Source organism: Chroicocephalus ridibundus, chromosome 8 (genome assembly GCF_963924245.1).
Source record: "Chroicocephalus ridibundus chromosome 8, bChrRid1.1, whole genome shotgun sequence".
Lineage (NCBI taxonomy): Eukaryota > Metazoa > Chordata > Aves > Charadriiformes > Laridae > Chroicocephalus > Chroicocephalus ridibundus.
Window position 1 is genome coordinate 48,956,533 of NC_086291.1, and position 24,657 is coordinate 48,981,189.

The following is a 24,657-nucleotide window of genomic DNA, read 5'->3' on the forward strand; positions in this document are numbered from 1 at the left end:
AAACATCTCTTCAACTCATCCTTGTGAGAACACGGCAAATGCAGAGTTAAAGCTATTATGGAAGTGGGGATACCAAGTGTGCACGACGCCACTCATAGCAATAAGCTGGCATTAACTCGGATCCATAACCACACCAGAGTAAATAGCAGCTGATGTTAGTAGCATAAAAAGCAATTGCACTTTTGCTTTTGCCATGAATAGGATTAGCATGCGGACAACCTTTGTCAAGAAATTAACTTCCCAGAGACTCCTGAATTCACAAACATACGTCATGTACCTTTTTTTCTCTCTCTCTCTTTTTTTTATAATCAGGTTAATTGTTTTCAAAAGCAATGATTATACAGAAAACTAATGAAACAAACTCTGAAGCCATACACAAGTTTATCGTATTATGTATCTATTATTATTTACCTTGGTTTTAACTAACAGTTTGTCCCAGCCACAGAGAAAGCACAGCCATTTCTCCTTTCAAAAAATTCAGTTGCACCTGTCTGAGTTGTTGAGCCTGTAACAATAACTATGGCCTGAGTTACAGGTAAACAGCTAATTCATGCCCTGAAACACAAAACTATCTCCATGGCTTTTTTTTTTTTTTTTTTCTGCTGCAAAAAGCCTGCAAGGTCTCCTCTTCCAGTCCTCCGCTTTTCCCTTTTACTTGTTTGATTTTCCACCTTCTGGGAAAAATGGCACTGCCCCAGAGAAGCGCTGAGCATCCCTGAGTACTGGGGCATTACACACCATACAATAGATAACGTCACTGCTTCTAGCCCTTGTGGGGGGTTGACCCTGGCTGGACGCCAGGTGCCCACCAAAGCCGCTCCATCACTGCCCTCCTTGGCTGGACAGGGGAGAGAAAATACAATGAAAGGCTCATGGGTCAAAATAAGGACAGGGAGAGATCACTCAGCAATTACCGTCATGGGCAAAACAGATTCAACTTAGGGAAAATTAATTTAATTTATTACCAATCCAATCAGAGTAGGGAAATGAGAAATAAAAGTTAAATCTAAAAACACTTTTCCCCTACCCCTCCCTTATTCCCGGGCTCAACTTCACTCCCAGTTTTCTACCTCCCTGCCCTGAGCAGTGCAGGGGGACAGGGAATGGGGGTTGCAGTCAGTTCATCACACGCTGTCTCTGCCGTTTCTTCCTCCTCAGGTGGACAAGTCCTCACGCTCTTTCCCTGCTCCAGCCTGGGGTCCCTCCCACCAGAGACAGTCCTCCACAAACTGCTCCAGTGTGGGTCCCTTCCATGGGGTGCAGTCCTTCAGGAACAGACTGCTCCAGCGTGGGTCCCTCTTCACAGTCACAGGTCCTGCCAGGAGCCTGCTCCAGCATGGGCTTTCCATAGGGTCACAGCCTCCTTTGGGCATCCACCTGCCCTGGCATGGGGTCCTCTACGGGCTGCAGAAGGGTATCTGCTCCACCATGGACCTCCATGGGCTGCAGGGGCACAGCCTGCCTCACCATGGTCTTCACCACGAGCTGTAGGGGCATCTCTGCTCCAGCACCTGGACCGTCTCTTCCCCTGCCTTCTCCTCTGGCCTTGGTGTCTGCAGGATTGTTTCTCCCACATATTCTCACTCTGCTCTTCTGACTGCTGCCACCCGGTTGCTTTTTTTCCCTTGTTAACTATGTTATCCCAGAGGTGCTACCACCATAACTGATGGGCTTGGCATTGGCCAGTGGCGGGTCTGTCTTGGAGCTGGCTGGCATTGGCTCTATCAGGCATGAGCGAAGCTTCTAGCAGCTTCTCACAGAAGCCACCCCTGTAGCACCCCCACTACCAAAACCATGACACACAAAGCTAATACAGCCCTACAAAAGTCCCCCGGTCTGCTTTTACATGCCCGGCATGGCCAGGCGTCGAGGTGTGCATGTGAGGAGAGACAGGGCTTTGGTACAGTTGGCTTTATTGCCTTTCAATCTTAAGTACCTTCCCCTATTGATTAGGTCCTCGCTCTTGAAATGATGTGTGCAGGCAGACTGTGAGGGCTGGCCATGGACCCCTGATTTGAGCATGGTTACACCTGAACAAAGATCATATCAGAATGGGTCTTGGGCAGCACCGGCGTGGGTCACACTCAACCTCACTGTGGGAACTTGCTGCTGAAGGGGACATCGAGCAATAGTGTCCTTGGGCACAGCAGTTTTGCATGTCTAAGTAGTGAAGAAATAAGCTTTTATTGTTGTTTAAATGTTGTCGTCATCTCTGAATTGTGTAGCCACAATTACTCCATGTGACTAATTTCATTCTTCTCTAAGCCCATTAGTTCCAAGGATCTCATTACACAAGCAGAGACTTACTTGCCTCCCCTGTATGGCCTTTACCATACCACGTCTGGTGCTTATAAAAATTGCAATGAGGAAATGTTGTGCTGGATAATGCCTCATGCAAAACAGATGGCACAACAACATCGCTGTTCGGACCAGGCACTGAGTTATCTAGAACAACACAACTAATGGTGCTGTAGTCTTTTAATCTAAATTGTTTGTATAACTGGTAATATTTTAGTTAAGATAGTTCTTAAAAAAATAGAGCCATAATCAGAAACATAGCAAAATCCAGTAACAAATCAAAACTGCTAGTTAAATAATTAATTAGCTTACAACACCACGTACCATCACAACAGAGTTTCTCCTGAGCCTGGTAAGACATTTCTATTGGAAGTGGAATGGTTTTGAAGTTCTTTTCAAACCCAAAAAGAAAAGCTTCATTCTAACTACTCAGGGAGTTTAAAAAGTTCACAATTTTGAGCTTTGGTCTCAAAAGAAAAATCTCCATTCAGGCTGAGAAATTTAGCTCAGTTCATGTTGAATCATTTATCGCATTTTAAGTTGGGCTTTTTGGATGGGACAAAGATGAACAAATACCAGGAGTTTAGAAACAGATGGAGATTTTGTTTGGTCTTTTCTTTTTTCTTTCTTTTTTGTGATGCCCGCTTTTGTGATATAACACTAAAGCTTGCAAAGTCCCAGAGCTTCTCTCCAATTGACGTAGGTTTTGCTTTACCTCTAATTAAGTCTTGGAATAATAGTTTCCCACTTAGCATCATACAGAGTAACTTTCTTTTAAAATCAATATTTTCAGATGCTGGATGATAAAAATCACTCTGAGATCAACACTTTGTGTGCTGAATTACAGAATTAATTAGCAGAAAAGCAAATGAGTGTACTTCTGTGGCAGAAATCCATAATCTTGAAAAATGGAAAGGTCTCTTTTGCCATCAACTCACTTTCATGGGTGTAGCTAACAATGCAAATGTCAATGTACAAGAAAAAAGCTGTCTCCTCTCTTCTACCAGGCACTGGTGGTATATGCAGTATGTGTCTTAGTGTTCTTGAGAGTAAAAAAGCTTACGCTTCCTTACAGTAAAGGAAATAAAATTCAATGGCATCAAGAAACAGCTAATCTAATAGATACATAAAAAAGTATACGTGTATTACCTGTCTTATGCAGCAGGTAGTTTCTTCTAGTAGCTGTAAATTTCACTCGGTGCTGAGCCCGGTTAAATAGAAAACGGAATAAAGGACTGCATTTCCTATTAGATAAGTATTAATTGCAAGGAACTTGAAAAAGGGCTGAGGGTAAAAACCAGGGATGGAAGTGGCCTCGGTGAAGCACAGCCTTCCTCACTGCCCTGAGATGGCAGGATAGCACCAGGGATGGCTGTGTCTGTAGATGACATGAAGGAAATCTGGGGCTTTAGTTTACTCCTACCTAGACTTGTTTATTCAAAATTCAAACCTGTCACAGGATCTGACCGACTCTCCTTGTTCTCATGGAGGAAAACATTGGTACAAGTTTGTTCCTGAAGAGATCTTCAATCCCCGTCTGAGAAAATAATTAAGAGAGAAAGCCCATTTGGAGAGGTCTCCGGTGTATTACATGGGTAGCATTATGGGAAGTAAATGAGGTGGCACTCCATTCAGTAATTGCAACAGCTCTGGACAATGAGTTGGTTTGCAATTGCTACTGCTTCTGTAACATGGGCATAATAAGCAACAAAACCTCACTGCTAATTGCTGAGGGCGGATTCTCTAAGACACACATTAATTCAGTTAGTCATAGAAAACAGCTTGACAAAGTAACATTTATCTGGCACCTGTTGTGAATGTGATGAGAATAACAGATAGCTTGCAGCATTTTATTACGCAGCATATAGTCTCTTACTGATGTTTTCTCAGGTACTGTTTTAAAACTAACCTTTTACATGGTTTTCTCTTAGTAACTCTTTTGAACCTGAAAATCAGAATTACGGTCTAATTCTATAAGCTTCTACTTGTAGAGGTAGCCCTTAATGACACTGAAATCAGGAGAAATAACATCTAAAGCAAGAAGTGGTTACGTGAAGATGGGAACTGGACCCACCTGTTCCCAGGCAAGGACGACAGTTCCCAAGCTGGGGCAGTGGGTGCAGGCCCATCATGTTTCCATTTCTTGAGTTCCCTGTGCTATCCTGTGGAAATCCTGCACAATTTTTGTATCTAAAACAGAGATTACAATACCTGTTAGATGACAGCATATTCACCAAGTGCCTTAAGATTCTCTGATGGAATGTGATTTGCAGTTAAAAGGATCACATGCTAGGCTGTGGTTTTGCCTGCTGTGACATGTGGACCTGCTGGCAGTTTTATCCGAATACCACCCTGGTCCCAACAGGCCCATTCCCATACACACATCAGTCTGCACGAAACAGCTTCATGGATGTGCCTGGTTTGGCAGGGGAGAGTCCTGTTTGTAAATGCAGTGACCCAGTAAGCAATAGGTTACAAAGGACTTCACCAGTAAAGGTAACTGATTACGCATTTCATCCTATCAAAACTCAGCGATACTTTATTACTTAGGGTGAAATCTGGTCCTACTGACATTCATGGCTTTTTGAAGATTTTTTTGAAGTTCAAGGTCCTTTTGAAGTTTTCCCAGAACAGCTAGGCAAAGACACAGAGAAGATGAATGAATCGCCTCTACGTTTAGGTAGTCAAATACTCAACAAATGTAAACAGCACAGCCACCTTCCGGAAAATGAAAGCATTCACCATACCATTGCCCTATTACCTATGCAGAGCTCCAGATAAGTTGACTGCTAGGATGGACTTTGCCTCCTCATTTCCATCCTCACGGGGACGTCTTAACTTGTAATCATTAATGAACTATCCCTGTAATGGAAAGGTGACTGTACAGTGTGAATATTGTTCAGAGCTGCCTTGGGAAACCAGAAGTTACTGAAAATGTCAAGTAGGTATCACAAAGCAGCTGCCGATGGCAATTTGGACCTCTTGAAAGAAGCCACTAGGAAAGACCTCAATACTTCAGATGAAGATGGGATGACGCCCACCCTTCTGGCAGCATACCACGGGTATCTAGAAGCTCTGGAAGTCATATGCCGGAGAGGGTAAGTCAATCAGCCTCCATTGCTTAAAGCTTGTGGCTTAAAACTATAATTAGTGTGTCATTTTTCTTATGCCCCAATAACCTCAGATCCAAAAGGCTGAAAATCACAGTCATTTCTTGCACTGCATTGCCAAGAATTGTTTCCCCTCATTCACAATGGCTTAGGCTCAGAACCTGTGAGCAGGTCTGTACGTGCGGTCGGTGAAGCCACATCGACATCAGTGAGATTGTCTTGTGTATGGAATCTGCAGGGAGCAGTTAGTGGGAGCAGGGCCCTGGGACCTCGCCTTGCTATAATGGAGGAGAAGTTGGCCAACAGCCTTTGGTGATAACACATCTTTGATACTGGCTCTAAAGAAATGCACTGTTTGAAACATTTTTAGCAAAAAATCTCTCCCATTTGCTTTGAAAGTACAGCTAGTAGACACCGGGGGAGATTTAATGCTTTCCAGAGGTGTCACAACCAATAGTTTTAAGACAGTAACGTCTAAAATTGTTATTCCTCTGCTTTTTATAGTATTAGCAACTACCATCATGCTAAAAATGATAATACTGTTCCACTAGTTGGGGTATGATATTTGCAAGCTGGAAAAAAATAAGTTTTCTACATGTTTATTTTCTAATAGTAATTTCTGTTTGGTATCACTTACATGTCCTACGTGCTTAAAATGTATTATTGAAACAGTAATTACCTCCCCACCCTCTGTAGTCTCTTGCTTGGGGCCTGCCTTTTAAGCTGTGATTCTTTAATAAGATCTAATAAAAGAAAATCCACTCTTGTGTAGAGATACAGTTAATAAAATGTTCTTTCTGGGCTGAGATGAAGATTATGTTGACCGTATTTTCAATCATAATAGTTTAAAGAAGATTGGAGGGAGAAGTTGAATAACTCTATTTGGATGTATCTGAGTTTTATTAAAAATAGAATTGAAAATACGGAATAAAAATAGGGTTTTCATAGATTTGCTTTATAGCACATTGAGCTTAGGTGTGGCAGTAATAACACAATAAAAAAGACCTTTGGACTGCATGGTTATTGCTGTGTCCTCAGGAGAAGCAAAAATAGATTGACAGTTTTTCAACTTGTATTGGCAGCTCCAAGGAAATACCTAGAATCAATAAAGGTTTGTCCCTGAACACCTACAAAACAGAACAACTAGCGAAGGAATAAATAACAATATAATTTTTTTTCAAAATTTGAGGGAAAAATATGGCTTCTACCATATAAGCTGACAGAAGTCACAGCGGATGACACAAGGATCAGAATTTCTGTGTATCTGTATTTAATATATTATTAACTCTTTTTCTTGGTAGAGGACAGCTTTGGGACAGCATTGTCCGCCAAATCTTCAAACATGTGCATTCACCTCTATTTTAATCCAAGATCTCTTGACACAATCAGTAGGCTGGGGCTGTCAGAGATATGGCTGTAGTCTCACTGTTTTTCTCGGGAGAAGCTGAATTTTTGAAGATGTTCAATCTGTTCTGCAGTCAGTCAAAGTTTCATTGTGAGAAAGTATTATAATTATTTTTAAGAAATTCATCCTTTCCTTGAAGAGGTTTCCTGACAAAGGCACTGAGATACAGGACGGTTTTCTTTAGAGTGGCTGCAGATTTTAGGACTCTGAGGCTTGCAACACAATCAGCCCTTGGAAAATGTAGCAATACTAACAATAAACCCCTTTCATCTTGAAAGAGTTTCTCTTCCCAGGCATCAGGAGACATTTTCTCTGCTTGCTTTGCAGGTACATGAATAAAGGCAAGACCAAGTAGTAGATCTGCTCTTTTTGTGTGAGCCTCTTTCTTGGGAAAGCAGGGAAAGAGTTGTATGAGAACCCAAAGTAGATGTCAAATCTTATCCAAAGTCCCACTGGGCTTGGAACAGACTCTCCAGTTTGTGAATTGTTTGAGGCTCAAAGGCTGGCAGGCTCCAGGGGAAAAAGAGACCACAAACAGCTATGAAGGGACATGGGGGAGGACAGATGACCCGGCACTCCCGAGGCTCAGGACAATGCAGCCTGTTTGCTAATGTGGGAATTAAGGAATCTGGCACGCTCGGCCACAGTCAGGCAGTTCCCCAGGGCAGAGCCACAAAACCAGAAATATGTACACGTGGTTTCCATATGTCTAAGTGGAGAAACTTTGATCCTCAGCTGCCACCTCCTTGTAGAAATGCCTCTGCTCTTGTAGCCTGGCACGCTCAGACTTGCCATTGTTTCTCACTGTGAGCAGCTCTGTGGGGACCCCTGACCTCTCTCCTGCCTGTGCCATTTCAGGCTGAAGGGCGTTTTCAGATTTGGCAAATATGTTTGTGCTTTGCTTCAGAGATACGCAAAGCCAGAGATCAATGCCTGAAGGAGATTTTGTGAGAGGATGTACATAGTACAGCTGCCACAGAACAGATCTCCAAGTCATTGACATGCTCGAGCCCCCAAGAGTATAAATTCTCCTTGTACATTTGGTCCCTGGCTCTGAAGCTATTAAAGGTTTTGGGCTACTGTGGCTGCCTTGGTTATTGGTGGCAGACGACTCAAGCTCTGTTCTGAACCACTGCTAATGTTGATCCTGCCAGATCAGATTCAAGACAATTCTCAACTGCAGGCAGCAGTTCAGTGTGAAGTCAGTCCAAGAGTTAAAAGGAAAGCAATACTTTTCACTGGCTTTAAACTCAATTGAAAGTATGTGGTATTTTATTTTCAAATGAGCTTCTGCTTTTCAAACCCCATGAGCAAAAGCAGCTTAAGGAGAATAAAAGAGCTGAAGAAAACCAACGGCATCTATCTGAGCTTAATCTAATAGCAATGGAGACAAATGTGTGATCAGGGCTTTACTCTTAATAATTTACCTATTGCATACCAAAAAAGTTACTGCATGGGCTCATTAAATACATATCACTGTGGCCAGTGAAGAATCCTCCTAATATTGCCATGCAAAAGGGAAGGGTCACAAAAAAGTCTTTAAAATATTCCATGCAAAAGCTATTGAAACAGTTTTGCCATAAATTCCAATGAGTTTAAGTGGAAACCTGAGCTCACTTTTAGCTGTCAGCAGCAAAGCAGTCGGAGCTGCAGCCCCTCGCCTGTGCACGGGTGGCTGCTTATTTCTGCCCTATTTCAGGAAGCAGGTGAGACCGGCAGGGAGCAAAGGAAGCACAGCCAGACCCTGGGATGGCACATAGGATGTATCCTGGCTCCGTTAGGGGAGTCCCATAAGCAGTCGCAGTCAGCCCCAACAAGCTTGCTTAATTCACACGCAGCCAAACTCGGTGCTGGTGTAAGCAGGTGCAGCGCTGTTCTAGAGGATGAAGCTAAGCTGACTCATTTTCACTGGGCTGTACTAAATGTTTAATATCTGTTCAATGCCACTGCAGTTCTATGCTTGGCTACGTGCAGCTCACAGTATGCTATTTTCCTTCTCAGAGGTGATCCAGACAAATGTGACATTTGGGGGAACACGCCTCTCCACCACGCTGCTTGCAATGGTCACATCCACTGTGTTTCTTTTTTGATCAACTTCGGTGCCAACATCTTTGCTCTGGACAATGACCTCCGCACTCCCCTGGAGGCAGCTGCCAGCAGAGATCGCAATGAATGTGTCCGAATTCTGGACAAAGCCGCCACTGAGCAGAACATACTGAATCCAAAGAAGGTCTCCAAACTCAAAGCGCAGGCCCAGAGGAACGTGGAGAAACAAATCAAGGAATGCGAGAAGCGCCAAGAGAAACACCAGCATGAAATGAACCGGAATTATATGAAAGAAAAGGTTGGCACCGTAAATTCTTCCCAAGGGACTCACTCCAGAGTAAAGTTGCCTGGTCTCTTTGCTTCAAATACAACAAATTCTTTCTCGAAAAATCTGAAAGATACCTTCAAACTTAAGGCAAAAAAGACAGCTGACAGCGCAAGAAGCCAGGAAACACAAAGCAATGGCCAAGAGGATGGTAGGGGTAGGACAACTGTGATGCACTTGTTTGATGAGAAGGAGGAGGATGAATTACTGAATGACCTTGGAGAGAAAAACTTTTCTGATAATGACAGTCAGCTCTCCATTTTTAAGCGGCCAGGTCTTGGTAAGATTGTATTTGGAAGGAATTTGGCTGCAGATGTAAATCCTGGAACTGTGTCTTCTGAGACAGAAGGGATAAGCTTTAAAATGTCTAGCGAGCTCTTTCATTATGAAAATGCTGAGAATGGCGGGGAAGATAATGCTGAAAATGGTGTTGATATCCCTTGGCACGAAGAAGAAGTCATTTGGGATGATGAGGAAGCAGAGAACACGCCCCTTGAGGTATTTCTGGCATCACTGATGCTGGATGAGTTTCTTCCAGTCTTCATGAGAGAAAAAATTGATTTAGATGCCCTGATGCTATGTTCTGATGAAGATCTACAGAGCATTCAGATGGAGCTTGGGCCAAGAAAGAAAGTCCTGAATGCCGTGAATAAAAGAAAAGAAGCACTCAAGAACCCTGGAAAGACTGTAGATACTTGCTTATAAATTAACATACGCCTGTTGCTGTAAACTGCACGCTGGTTCATTATCTCTTTCTCTTTCCAAAAAGCATGCAATTCTTTTTGGACATCTGCTAAAGCAAAAGGTAAAGAGGCTACCAATTACTTTAGAACGTACAGCAAGGACAAAACCTTTTCTCTCTGCATAGATGGCTGTGGTGCGTAGGATATTAATTCAAGCATATTCTGCCAAAAAGAAAGAATGTGATGGTTAAAAAACAAAAGCTATAGATTTAAACCTCTTTCTCCCTCAACAATTCATAGGGATCCAATTTCTTCTTGTTGGAATAACTTAAAATATTAGTGAAGGCCAGCCACACTACATTCCTTAACAAAGCCCTTCCCTTCTTCTCCAAAACCACAATGCAGAGAGCATTCCCAAAACTTGAGAGCTTTGAGTTTTCTCCTTTTGCTTTTGTTAGATTGCTACAAACTGCCCTTCCTAGTACTGATGATACGTTAGAAATAGTATCTGAATCTTGATTTCAGCTATGGCCTATTGACTCTAATAGCCTCCGAATGAGTGCAAATAAGACTAATTTACAGCAAGTTTCTTGTTCTTGTCAGTAAAGTGTTTTGCTACTGTATTGATGTTAATTTAAAAATATATGAACTATCTTGCCACGAGATTTCGGTGTATTGTATATTCTTTTCTCTTGTCTCATTAGACTAGACCCAGTTGCCAGCACCCATCATGTCCTAAATGGCATCATGACTGCAATACTTTTAACTAAAAGAAGCTGAGATCTTATTTTCAGCATTTTTGGTCTGTCTTGATATATCCTCAGTTTGGTTCCTATAGGGTGCACATTTGCCGTGTCAAGTCCCAGAAACCAGGACTCTCACCACCCAGCGTTTTCTGTTGGTCATTGTCAGCCTCAGCCTGAAAATTGCATGTAACACACACACCCAGCTCATGAAAAGAGAAAGAAAATGAGACTGTGCTTCTGTGGAAGCTCCTGTTCTTCACAGTCTATCTGGAGGCATTCACAGCACGGTGTCCTTCATCTCTCTCAGGCCTGTTCCCTTGGGAAGACAGCACTATCTGATATGAATTAATCACTCCTGTTGAGTTTTGTGAATCTAATAAGATGCTTGTAGCAGTCTTGCTCTGCCTAAGATCTCAGATTTTAGAAGCACAATTAGCAGCAAGACTTTTATCTTTACATCTCTTTTTATAGCTTTCCATTAGTCAGCTCTCATTTTTCCCTTAGGGGTATACTGCATTTGTGGACACTAATCCTAGTTAATAATCTATTTTTCCATGCTTCCTTCTTTCCACATCTTCTTCTTATTACTTTGATTTGCATATTATAATTCCTTTTCTTGCCTGGACTTTATACTGCATTCTTTCCTCCTTGGATTCTTGTACTTCAGCAGGTTGATATTTTCTTCTATCAAGCAGTCACATCAGAGCCCTGTTCTGTGCAACCTCAAACGACTGCTGTGCTTAGCACAGTAATTAAATCAGACAGTATGCCCCCAAACTCCATATTATTAGCCTGCTGTGTTGTTTTCATTTTAGCTAAGAAAGTCACACATCTAACAAAGCAAGAAGGAAATGATGAATCTTACATATTTGAAGGCATACAATGAGTGGATTTTGAAGGGTCAAATCCTATCATTCCCAGTCACATAACCAATGTATTTGCTCATTCTTTACCTGTCCAAATGCTTGTGACCTGCCCACAACACACCACCAAAACATCAGCGAGTGGTGTCACCCACAGAGGACCTGTCCAATAACTGCCACTATCACAGAACAGCTTCAGCAGTCCTATGATAGGCCCCAACTGTCTCTGCGTTGCGCTGAAAATCTACCTTCACATGCTCATCTGTAAATCTGCCTGACTGCTGCAGCCTCTGAGAACCAGAGGTAATGGCACAGACCACCTGCACATAAACTGATTGACTTGGTTGTCACAAGCATCCAGCATGTCCTAAAGTATCCACAGGAACTCTATGGAGCCAGCGGATACAGCACAAGATCCATGGGAAGGAGTTCCTTGTCCTTGGTGAAGGGAACTGCATCCTGAGACTGAATAAGAAGCCCCAGAGGGCTGCACATGCCACTTACTTTTAGTTAACTGAATAAAAAAAAAAAAAGATTATATATACACACCCCCTTTTAAATTAAATAAATTAAAAAAAAACAACCAAAACCCAGTGCAATAGTGATAGTCCTTTTCTTGCAGGGTGGTCCTGGAAATGGGCCTTGGGTATGAAATAGCCATGTAGAAAAATTGGGAGAAAAAAAAATAATAAAAAGGAACACTCACATTTCTTTTCTTTTTTTTTTTTTTCCTCACCACTTATGTGCTTTGCTGTTTTCCAAATTTTTGCACCAACCCCTTCGGTTTCTTTTATAATTCGAAGTATTTAAATTAGTGAATCCCAGATCTGACTCCTTTGTAACGTTTGTACAGTGCAGTTTCAATCTTACAGCCCAATCTGAACCCAAATCATAAAGTCATGAGATCTCACACGATCACAGTCCTACCAGGTACAAGATTCTCTTTCCTTAAGGATTTGATACACTGAACAGACATCACGAGGAAGGGATGTGCAGTATGGGATAATGACTGCAAAACTGAGTATCACGGTGGAGCAAAGCAGTCCCAATTTACTTTCCCCTTTACATTCAGTGGTCACATTTGCTGATAGTCACTGCAACAACTTGAATACTTTCTTCCTCATCTTAAAAAAAAACCCCACCCAAAACAAAAGTAATGGACAACAAAGTGAAAGTAAAAGACAGACAGCAGTATCTATTTAATTTTAAAATAAATGCAAGTTATACAATTCTTTGAGACCGATTTGTACAAGAAGGAAACATGGAAATTAAGGTTATTATTTCCCCTCAAAAAAAAAAAAAAAAAAGATGGCACCCAAGCAACTCTCATTGTAATTGAATCGAATCCTCCTCATGAATTCAGAGGTACAATGCTGAGGACAGGCTCCCAGAACCTCCTATTGCCAGTGAAAGTTGAGAACACTGTGGGTTTTCAGAATCAGGTTTTTGGACTAGTTCCATCTACTTTTAAAGTGCACAGTCTGTAGAAGAGTACATGTGAAAATTGTATTTGAACCATGTGAAAAACTGTATTTGTCTTCTTCCCAAATACTATGTCTCACTTCAAATTACAAACCTTCTTTTGCACAGGCACAGAACTGGGATAATATTGTCATAAATTGTAAGTGCAAGTTTCCATATAGCTCTTGAATTACGGAACATAGATGGCTGTCACCTTTGTCTCACACTAGTGGAATTCTCCATTGCTGAAGTAACAGGCTAAGTCAACACATACATTTCTGTATGCTTCAGAAATGACACAGAAGAAAAAAACAAGTAAAAATAGAAGGGTGATTTTGCTACAATTAAAAAAACGCAAAAGCTTACAGTGAAATTTCTGTTCTTGTTTCTGCTGATATAAACAAGGTCAATGGAGTTAGATGTCTACCCACACAAACACATCCTTTGGCCCTATTCACTTACTGGTCTGGTAGTCTTCCATACTAAAACTCTGCAAATTACAAACTCTGCCACTTACTACATTTTCCAACTAGATTACACAAGGCTTATAACTTGGAGTATTATTTACGCCATACCTGCACTGTACTCATTAACCTCTTCTATACTTACTTATGCACCATCAAGGGCTTTAACACTAACTGCTTCTGAACCTCCTTCCTGTTGCTCTACTGTATTCTTCTGGCATCAATATAGAATGATCATGTCATCTAATCCTTCCAAGTGAAGAAACACTTAATAACCTGCATGAATTAATACGTAAGTAAAAATAAAATTTCACAAGGCACAACTCTAGCCTGAGACAGGAATTTGTTTCCAGGGCAATAGCTACTTTTCAGCAGATGCTCAAGCTTTTGTAAGGCAGTTGCATAACAGCACAAAACTGGAACTCTTCCTTATGTAGAGCATCACTGGGTTCCTCTGCCAAGAAAGGATCATGGAAATTCCTGCCCCAACAAAAACCCACTGGGATAAAAGAACAATTACCAACTGATGCATAGTACAGCTAAGGTGAAAATATTTGCCTGCATACTTTAAGTTTATCCTACTGAAATCAGTCTGCACTGTTGCAACCTTCAAAGCAGTTTACAAAAGGGACTTACAAACACATAGATAAATAATGAAATCCCCCCACAGAATATAGATAAACTAAATCAAAACACATTTTAGTGTTCACATTTTGGGTGACTCCTTGCAATACAAAAGTGGCAATATCCCACCCAGGAATGTAATAAAGAAGGCACTGAGTATAGTTTCCTCCCAGTTAAGATGTATATAATATTAGCTTTGATTTTTTTTGCACTTTAAGTCTTCCTGAGCCAGGTCTTCTACAAAAACAGACAAAAATCTAATTGTATGGGAGGCATCATTATTCATATAAACTCCCACTCAGGAGTGTGCTCTTAAATGAAAAACCATTGGGTCTGACGGCAGGGAAGGGGGATTGTGGGGGGTAAAAGTAAGGATGGTGACCTCCAGATCCCAGTCTGAGTTGGAAGGGAAGGGATGTCCAGGAGTCACGGGTGGGCTGTGTTCCCAGGAGACTGAAGACTAGGTTACTGTCAGTGTAGCACTGAAACCCACAGTTGCATTTAAAGTACCATCACAGGTAAATATGACGCCAGAGACCATTCTCCAAACTGATATATTGTATACCAGTATGAATTACCTCGCGCAAAAAAAAATATCTACCCACAGACTTCCATTATATAAATAATTAGGGAGGAAAGGCATTGATTCCACAACTATAGCAAAATATGTAAAAAAAAAAACCTTGTTAGTATCACTGCAAGCCTCTGATACTTGTTGTTAGATGAGACAGATTTATTAGTAATAATGCAGGTATCCAATACTTGCCATTAGAAAACTGTAGAAGTTAGTCTACTGCTGAAATTTTACTTTTCATTCTTGAATGTTCTAGAAGTGCCACATTCAGATAGGACTGGTGCCTTTCTTATTAACAAAAGACCTAAAGAAGCTAAGCGCAAATAATTTTCTTGGCCTCGTTGTGATTGTAGACTTCTCTCTTTAGTTACCAGCTGACCATGAGTCATAAACAAATTTTGCTGCTACTGTATCTTCAACCGCCATCCCTGAAAAAGAATTAAAAGTCACCTTCAAACAGATCTTCAGCTGTACAAAATAATTTAGCTTCAGAAGGGAATATAAAGACTCAGGAAATTACCTAACTGGACAGGAACAGGAATCATTCCCCCATCCCAAACACCTACAGTGTTGCATTCAAAGTTTATAGCCATCATGTAACTGTTAGGTGTGCTATGTGAAGTTAATGTAACAGTATGAATCTAATTTTCGGTGTTCTTATTGCAACTTGGCCCTTTCAGACGTCTTTCCCCCAAAACATCAACTCCAACCCCACAGTATATTGCCACACTGTTTGCAGGTCAGACAGACTCCAGGGGCATAACAGCAGGGCATTTGGGTTGGAGCTGTATTAATAAACGCTGCAGTCTTGTGTTGAACAATTGTGAAATGGGAAATATATTTCTTCCTATTATTTGTTTGCTTCCCTATCACTTTTCATTACATCAGTCCTGCTACATAAATAAAAAGGGAAATAAAAAGGGAAAATGCAAATCACATTCCAGTGTCTTCTGGACAGTGCATTGCCACAGCAGTTTTGAAGATGATCAGCAGCTTTCCCACGCATGGGGGACCTAGTAAATAACAAGGCATTGTTTTCTGTCAGACTTGTACACAGGAGGGGTTGTTCTTACCCAGTGATTTAAACACTGTTGTTTTCTCAGGCAGGGCTGGTTTTGTACCCTTCACTACCTCTCCCAGCTCAGCAAAAATCTCTGCCTGTAAAACAAATACATATTTATAGAAAAACATAATATCCATACATATGTTAAGAGAAAAACTTTTTTTCTGCATGACTTCAAAAGAACTCACTCCTCGAGTTCTGCTATCCCAGAACTGATTCCTTTCCCTGTTGAAGCAGATCAGTATTCAGAAAAATAATACAAAAAATGGACAGGAAACAGAGAAGTGGGATGGTTTTCAGAGAACAACAGCTGTCAGACCTTCCTCAGTCAGTAAGTTGCAATGGATAGCTTGTTACATATCCAATAAAACACAAGGGGTTCCACACACCTTACCGTATCTGGACTTCTTATGTTAAACCTCAAAAGTGGAAACCATATTCATTCCGCAAAAAAGATTAAAAGAGCAAAATTACCACTCCGTTAAACCTAAAAGACTCCCAGCTGTCAAATTTCTGCAGATGACTGGCTGCTTGGCTTCTGTGTGTTAATCACAATGAAATCTTATGGGAAGAAAATTACAGGTTTTAATAAACAGATTTGAAAAATATTTAACACAAGTACCAAACATTGCAGGAAACGTTGGTCTTTCAAAAACAATACATTGTTATTGTTCACGAAGGCCAATGATGAAAACATGCTACTGTAATATGGTGTCATGTAATGGCTGATAAAGAGGTTGCATGGTTTTGGCATAGACATACAGAAGTCTCAGTTTGAAACCAGTTTATCTTTCAGCCTCTGCCTGGAAAGTGCTAACAACTACATTTGATGTTCTAAAAGGCCTCAGTGCAGCACATCATCAGTACCAACTCATTTCAAATGCAAGCCAATTGCCACAAAAATAAAGTCCATAAGTTAAGGAAGTCTTACCCCTGATAATATAACATCTCCTGATTCTGTAAGAGCAGCCTCTCTGGAATCCACAAACAGAACAGAATTCTTCATCAGTTCATCATCCAGCTCTCTCCAGTCTGGTCTGCTTGCTCCAACAGCTAAGACAACAAAACTGATGAACTTGGGAAGAACATTTAAAAAAATTCAAACCACATTTTGTCCAAAAGGCATGTGTGAAGTAACAATGGACATTATTGTGCAACTGTAATATACAAACAATCCGATGTTAGCACTGGAGACATGTTGATTAACAAAACAACAAAAAAAACCCAGGATGTGCCTGAGCAACTGGGAGAAAGCCTGGATTTCTCTCAACCTGGCCTCCGCTGTAACACTGACATATATATGGCCTGTTTCTGTAAGGTGCTAACCTCCTGAATTCCCACTGATGTCAATGAAGGACAACACTGTGTCCAACCTGCCAAATTACAGCTCATTAAAATGTACAGCATCCTTGACCTCTAGTCATGCAGATGCTGCTGCTGACAAAAGTCTTATATTTCCCATAAGCACAGCCAGAACAACTGGAATCAATTGGCCTTTGCGTTTCAGCCTGCTGAAGCATTAAACCGCAACTCTTCAGGAAGCAGAAGTGAGATTCTTTGCTGGCACTGTTTCCACCTCTTTGGTACACTAGTCAAACTACTCCTTCCGAATAATGCTGACAGAGAAGGGGAAGCAGCACTGCTTAGCCCTTCATATCTATACAATGTAAAGATAGGCATAACTATGGATCGGTACAAAAAACAAGCCTTTGCCAGCAGCTTTGAAAACAACACCGATAAATATGTGTGACATAATTACTCTTTTTGCTTACAGAAGCACCATTAGAATAAACTTTGATCATTTGGTGACACAACTCCAGGAAGATAATCTTAAGGTTATACAGACTACAACTCTTCTGCAGACAAACAGTAACCTGTTCCCACAACCGCCAAATTAATAGGATTTTGTTGCTTTTTATTTTTTTAAACAGACTTAATTAACATCCCATACAGCTCCTCTAAAACATTCAATATTTGCTTTGTCAGTAGAATATGCTTGTCAGCAGACTGTGGGTAGCTGAGGCATAAGAAAGTCACCTCCCTTTGTCCATTATCCTTGTCTTTCATCAGATCATTACCAAATTCCCTGAATTTTATAGTCCTTTTATTTGATTCACATTGTGTTTGTTATTTGTCCATAGAGAAAAATAAGATTTGAAGAATCCCTCAATTACCCTGAACAGATAAGAACCGAAGTATTGTGCAACAAAGACTTGCACATGCAGACAGAGCGTTCAATGTTACTAATTAGGATTTTTAAACCTATAGCCTTCTATTACCTCCTTGTAACCTTATAAGCAGTAAAACTTAAGCAGATTATGGATTTTCCTTTACCTGGAGAAACTGAAAACAAACCAATGAGCTCAACTTCTAAATACAGCAAGGCTACTATGAACTTGTTATGAGCTAAAAAACCCCAGTTATACTGTAGTCAAATGTTTTTCAAAAGTGTCCAACTGTTACAGAATAATAAATTCCATGTTGCCTGAATGCCTCTTCAAACAGCACAAATGCCTCAATGGAGGGGAAAAAAAAGGCAAAGAAAGGAGAGGGGTCTTTGTGCGTGTGTCGCCTCAGTGACTGTAGACCCTAATTGATTTTAGTTGTACTTCTGGCTTCCATGCCGTGACATAACACAGACAACAACATTAAATGACAAAGGACTAAATTGAGTTTGAAAAATTGGTAGGATGCCGCTGGAATGTGGGACCTTTCTTTAAATTGTTCCCTTTGACAAGTCGCTTTTGTCTTATTACCATGCTATTTGGAAAGTGCACAAGGTCATCTGAACCAGGCCCACAATTAATAAAATAAACAAATGTGGGCATGTCCAGAGACTCCAAACAATAGTGTGGTAACATCATTACAAGGCAGGCAAAAAAAAAAAAAAGCCCCCCAAACCTCAACATAATTAGAGGTCAAATTATGAATGTCTTAACTCAGTTATTGCATCTTTTAAACTCAAGTGAAAAAAAAAAAACCAAAATAACACAGTGTGATCAGACCAAAAAGGAACAAATAGAGAAACTTACAAAACTGGGTGAAGATGACAACTACGAGGGAAACATGACAATGAGCAGGAATCACTTTGGAAATAACATGTTTGTACGGGTTATTTAAACAGAGGGCAAAGTGAGCATCAAGTGACAACATGGTGGCAAAGATGATGCACCACTAGGGAAAAAAAAAAGCATATCCCATGCTCTCACAAGCATCCAGTGCTGAAATATGCAGGAGTTTTGGCTCCAGACAATCAGGAAGACAGAGCTGGGAAAAGTGGTCCTCACTCGAGGGCAAAAGTCAAACCAGAAAAAAACCAACAAAAACACGTTCATTCTGAGAAGCATCGAGTACTGCTTTTCAACAGTTTTTGATGCTAAACAGTGTGATAATAAATGTATCCTTTAAATGATGAGAACACAGCATACCATTGATATGGGCACCCGGTTTTACCCAGTCTCCAAATAAAATTGGTGTTGTTGCCATGGTGACAGTTATAATCACATCAGCTCCAGTAACTGCCTCCTGAGCAGAAGAGCAGACCTGCACTGGACCATTAACTGAATTAGCAAACTTCACCGCTTTCTCTTTGGTGCGGTTCCATATCCTGACCTTCAAGGAAAAAAAAAAGACAGATTAGCTTGGAGAATTTGTCCTTGCTGAAACATAACACTTTGTTTCAGTTTTCAGTAGATAGTTAAACATATCCTAGAGGTGCGGTTTTTTTCCCCTTTAATGTTCTCATCATACAAGTGAATAAATTTCATGTGTGTGCAGCTGCATTTGAATGACTGGTTTTTGATGCCAGAACAGCAGCTCCTTGTAGAACTGTGTTTATGAAATCCAAGTATTTCCGATATTTAAGGGAAAAGCACAGAAAGCTTATCCAAGTACGGCACACACAGTAGGATTTTTCTCAGAGAGAAAAAGCCACCTGACTAATGACTTTGTTACCACCGTTTTTTTTTTTTCAAAAATACAACCAACATTTGAGCAAGAAATTCTACAGCTGTTCAGAGCATTCTTGGGTTCCATAGAAACAGAATCAAAATGTGATTGAACTCATAACTTCTGTGGTGGGTTGGCCTTAGCTGCACACCAGGCACCCACCAAGCCGCTCTATCATTCCCCTCTTCAGCAGGCCAGGGGTGGGGGAGAAAATAAGATGGCAAAACTTGTGGGTCAAGATAAAAGTAGTTTAATAAACCAAAAGCAGAAGACAAATATCATAACAACAAATGCCCCCACCCCTACCCCTTAGCTTTTATTGCTGATCAGACATCATGCAGTATGGAATATCCCTTTGGTCAGTTTGGGCCAGCTGTCCTGGCTATGTCCTCTCCCAAGATCTTGCCTGTCCCCAGCCTACTGGGTGAGGGAGGAATGTTGGAGAGACAGCCTTGATGCTGTGCCAGCACCGCTTAGCAGTAGCCAAAACACTGGTCTGTTATCAACACCTTTCTAGCTACCAATGCAAAGCACAGCGCTATAAGGGCTGCTATGGGGAAAATTGACTCCATCTCAGCCAGATCCAATGCAACTTCATTGGCTGTACTTTATTTATAATAAGTGCTCCTGAAACATAATAGAGAAAAATAAGCATATCCTGTTAAGATGTGTCCATTACCTCTTTAAATGTGAACAGCTCTGTGAAGATATCATAATGGCTATATGCTTGAACACCAGCTCCCAAAATGCACAGCACTTCTGCAAAAGCTGGCATTAACAACTAAAAAGTATCAAATATTAAAAAAAGACAACGTATTAACAGGTATGACAAATATATATCAAAATATTACGAAAGAAAGCAGTATTCTTAGTCCTTTTAAACAAAAAAATGTTTTATGCAAAAGCTAGTATTGATTCATATTAATATAAAACAATAGTCAATTACCGCTATATATATTTTTAATTTTCTTTAATGCAAAAGCTAGTGTCAATAGCACCAAGTACATCTTGGCTTAATTTCAGTTTTGAGTTGTCCAACTTCTGAAATTTGGGCTTACCATGCAACGGCATGAGCCAATGCAAATTCTGGAGCCTCAGCACACTCTAATATTAGTATAACATATTACACCTATGTGGCTAATTAAGCGTAAAACCATAGTGTTGATGTTCTGCACTGGCTGAAAACAGGGCTTATAATACCAAAGCTATCAGTACTGAAAGCGGTAGCTGCATGGGTAAACTGGTCCCAGTAGCCCCACACTAAACCTTCTTTTTCAATTCACTGAAGCCATAAATCATACCACAAGCACACCTTGGCATTGTAAGAGCCATAATATGTATGCATCAAGCATTGTAAAAATAGGGGTGATTCTGGGGAATAAATATTAAAATTCAGTTCTGTAGCTGCTTTTGGTTTTCTGGTTTAGTTCTTGCCTGTGATTCACTAGTACTTGGCAAACAGGAAAGAGAGAGCTGCTGGAGTCCAGCCCTGAGCTATCCTTGTGTCTTGTTTATGCGTTTGCTGTGGCCACTCACTTTTGTATAAAGAGCTTTATAATTGTCTAGGCTCACAACACTTATTCTGCTGCAAATAAATTGAAAAAAGTCTCATTGATCCTATTTTTCAGTAGCAAGAACTCTTTAGTTTTCCTTTTAAGGACTCCGAAGCACTGATTTCAAAGGTTCCTTGCATAAAAGCATGGGTCTTTGAAAAGCAAATAGCATAAAGAGGACAAGATGACAACTATGAGCTAAACTCAAACACTCCTGAAAATCTCCCAAAACAGACGACAATGAAGGATCTGATCTTGAAGTCCCTTCAGCAGCCAAGCTCCTTTGAGGCCAGCAGAGCCTTGACTGTGTAAAAACTGTCAGAACTGCACAAGTATAGAACGGGCTGAGATGAATGAGGTCCTATAACCTCATGTCCAAGGAATCCATTGTAAATTGTTCTGTTCCTTGGACTAGGGGAAGCTCTTGGGGACAGGTTCTTCACTCCAATTTTGTGTCAGTTTAGCTCTATTACCACAGATAGAGTCACACTGGCATGAAGACTGACACTAATGAAGCAGTGAGCTCACCCTTCATTCTGATGCAAAGTTGATGGGTGAAAAACAGAAGTATTTTTCAGCTCTGACCCTCTTCTTGTCGCCTCATCCTTTGAGTTGAGGACTAAAACCCTGCTGTGCAATGGATGGTTACTTGCTTTCTTCCCAATATTAGCAGCCCAGACAAGTATAGTTTTAAAAAAGGACTCAAAACCAATAGTTTCCAACTGAAATTGAAATGATATAAAGCAACATACAGCAAGATATGCCTCACCTGTCTTCAGACACTGAAATTTATGGCTGTAGCGAGGGACAGTCATCTGGACAACTTCCAGTGACAACAGAGAAGCTGACAGACAGCCACCTCTGGACTAGTCATCCATCTATCTTGGGCATCATCTAGCTTAAGTGGACCCACATTGCCCCCGGAAATGTGCATTTTTCCTCTTTCTCCAGGTCCAGTGCAACCCACCTGCCCTGGCCCAACAGCAGAAAACGTACATCTAAACAAAACTGAATTTATCGACACAGCTGCATCACCCAAAGCTGTAAAGGAGCATGTTAAGACAAGCACAAGAGAAAGTGACAGAGGAAGACACCCCAGTAAATTCCCAGAAGAGTGTGCAAAATGAGCCACAAAAACATAGCTCAGATTCCTTCTCCAATCACACACAAAGTGTAAAAGCCAGACATCACTCAAAACAGAAATCTGCATTTTTAAGTTATCTCTGAAGATACAAATATTATCATAAATCAAATTTAAAGCTGTATTTGATGAAAAGTCACATGCACTGAAAGCCACTTACATCATGGCCCCTAGTTATTTTATATATAACATCACTAACTGATTCTGTCCCAATTTAAGAAACAGAAGACATACCTTGGTAGCAATTGCAGAAACTGCAGCTGTTCGTTTTGCTGTAATGACACTGCCATCTAAGACCTTTTTTAAAAAAAAGTTCAGACTGAAGTGAACACTGAAAACATAAGTAAATACCAAACATTTTCATCCCATTTGTGAATTAAGTGATATTACAGGGCACAGAAAAATATAAAAGTTAGTAACTACTATTATAGGAACTACAAACCGTATAAAATCACGTTTAAACTGGGCAGATTCTCTGTTCCAGTTCTTCCATGTCATTCCACCAGCACAAATGGAGTGAAAACTGGTCAGAGCTGAGCCACCCCTAACTCCCGCAGCTCTTTGTGCACTGCATTACCTTGACACTCCAACGCAGGGAATAGACCAACATAAATGCAATACTCCGCACTCCAGTAAGATCAATGACCAGTGCAAGCTGGCCATGGTTCATAAGTCTGCACTGTCTTGGTCTGTACAAAGGGATGACAGAGAGCCATGGAATCCCTTCAATGTGCCTCACGCACAGTGCCTCCTGCCTCAAAGTGTATTAGCTACTGCATACAAATTAATTACGGGGCTTAAAAAAGTTTGGAAAGTTTTGGAATAAAAGCCCAATATAGTTTTCTGGACCAGTTTTTGCCCTTTAATAATCACTGTTACTAAAGCGTAATGCAAATCATCTGCATTCTTAAAAAATTCTTTAAACAAAGAAAAAAGTAATAATCAGGCTCTGAATACTATTCCCTGTGATGCCAATTGTGAAACTCTTTTGATTAAGACTTAAGATGGTTTAAGATCAAGTCTTTATTCAGCAAGCCTTTGGGTTTTTTTCCTTTCAAATGCAAGAAAAACTTTTCCTGATCGTTTCTTTCTTCCCCGTCATCTTGTGGGCCATTAGATTCCCTTCAAATCACAAGTAACCATGAAGAATAGAGAGAGTACAATTTAGCACACATGAAAGACATAATGCTTTAGGCCAAATCCTCATTTGGTACAAACACGTTTTCACTGATGATGTAAGTAAACTCAGTGCAATTTACACCAGCTCCAGCTTCTAAGATTCAGAAGGGAGAACTGGCAGAACATGAACAGAGAAGAATGCAGAAGCACACATGAAACTCACAGCTTTTAAAGAGCCATTTCTTGGGTCAAATAAGAGAACTGTCGCTTGGTGAGAAGGGACAGAGGAATCCTTCTTGTGCTCATAGAAAGTCACCAACTTAGTTGTCAGAGCATCATCCGCAGCACTGTAAGCAGGCATAACTCCTAGGAACCTTGTAAGAAAATTACTTACGTTACTTATGTACCTTTAGCACGGCAGCTTACAGCCACCGGCGCGGTTAACACCGAACGGCTACTGACCCGTTTATCAGTAACTCGGTACTACCGACTTTTTTTGACGCCCTAATTGCTTCAACCCGCCCCTTCCATTACCGCTACCCCTGCTCCCGCGGAGCCGCACCTCCTCCCGCCGGTGTTGCCCTGCCCGGGACTCCTCCAGGCCGCCCCTCGCGGCGCCCGCCCCACCTGCCCCGCCGCCCGCCCGCCCGCCTCACCCGCCGTGCCGGTGCACCGGCACCACCGTGCGCACGGGCTGCACGACCCCTCCCGCCGCGCCGGCCGAGAAGTTGGCTAGGGCGGCCTCCAGCGCCGGGAGCAGGAGGCTGGCACGGTGCAGGTGCTTCTCCACCTCCTCGGCGCCGATGAAGACGGGCGGAGTCGAGCCCATGGCGACCACCGGCCGGATAAGACACGAGCTGCGGGTACCGCGTACCGCCCCGCACCGCCGCTAAGTACTCGGCAGGCAGTCACCGCCCCCCGGCCCGGCCCCGCCACCGCCCGCCCCGCGGCCCACCCCGCTCCCCTCACGGGCACGGCTGCGCCCCCTCAGGCACCGCCGCCCACCACCGCCGCCAGGCCGCCTCAGGCAGCGCCGCGAGGGGAGGCGGCTGCGAAGTGGCTCTGCCGGGGTGATTTACTGAGGGTTCCCCGCAGCCCGCGGCAGCACCGGGAGTCCCGCAACCCGAGGCGGGGGGACAGTCACACGCCCCCGAGCGGTACCCGGGAGGCGGTGGCACTCCGCGCATGCGCGCAGCCGCCCCGGCAGCCCGCGAGGTGTCGCTCTCCCCTCAGG

General features: G+C 41.8%; 2 protein-coding genes across 2 annotated transcripts; one reads left to right on the top strand and one right to left on the bottom strand.

The window, feature by feature from the left end:
* The first annotated feature begins 5,168 nt into the window (after positions 1-5,168).
* Positions 5,169-10,532, top strand: ANKS4B (ankyrin repeat and sterile alpha motif domain containing 4B). Its single transcript, XM_063345284.1, has 2 exons — positions 5,169-5,396; positions 8,815-10,532. Exons 1-2 carry the CDS (start codon positions 5,233-5,235, stop codon positions 9,887-9,889), a joined length of 1,239 nt encoding a protein of 412 aa, XP_063201354.1. The 5' UTR covers positions 5,169-5,232; the 3' UTR covers positions 9,890-10,532.
* Positions 10,533-12,645: 2,113 nt separating this feature from the next.
* On the bottom strand, positions 12,646-24,384 carry CRYM (crystallin mu). Its single transcript, XM_063345285.1, has 8 exons — positions 24,080-24,384; positions 23,647-23,797; positions 22,539-22,601; positions 20,290-20,391; positions 19,091-19,274; positions 16,594-16,715; positions 15,673-15,757; positions 12,646-15,027 (listed from the first exon to the last, which is right to left on the bottom strand). Exons 1-8 carry the CDS (start codon positions 24,250-24,252, stop codon positions 14,963-14,965), a joined length of 945 nt encoding a protein of 314 aa, XP_063201355.1. The 5' UTR covers positions 24,253-24,384; the 3' UTR covers positions 12,646-14,962.
* Between the last annotated feature and the right edge of the window lie 273 nt (positions 24,385-24,657).

Bases quoted from the DNA above. Each gene is read 5' to 3' on its own strand.
- CRYM (XM_063345285.1), bottom strand. From the start codon at position 24,252: ATGGGCTCGACTCCGCCCGTCTTCATCGGCGCCGAGGAGGTGGAGAAG. The intron at 23,798-24,079 runs GTGAGGCGGGCG...TTTTCTTACAAG, and splicing joins CCGGTGCACCGGCACGGCGG to GTTCCTAGGAGTTATGCCTG. The intron at 19,275-20,289 runs GTAATGGACACA...TTTTCCTTGAAG, and splicing joins AGCTGTTCACATTTAAAGAG to GTCAGGATATGGAACCGCAC.
- ANKS4B (XM_063345284.1), top strand. From the start codon at position 5,233: ATGTCAAGTAGGTATCACAAAGCAGCTGCCGATGGCAATTTGGACCTC. The intron at 5,397-8,814 runs GTAAGTCAATCA...TTTCCTTCTCAG, and splicing joins GAAGTCATATGCCGGAGAGG to AGGTGATCCAGACAAATGTG.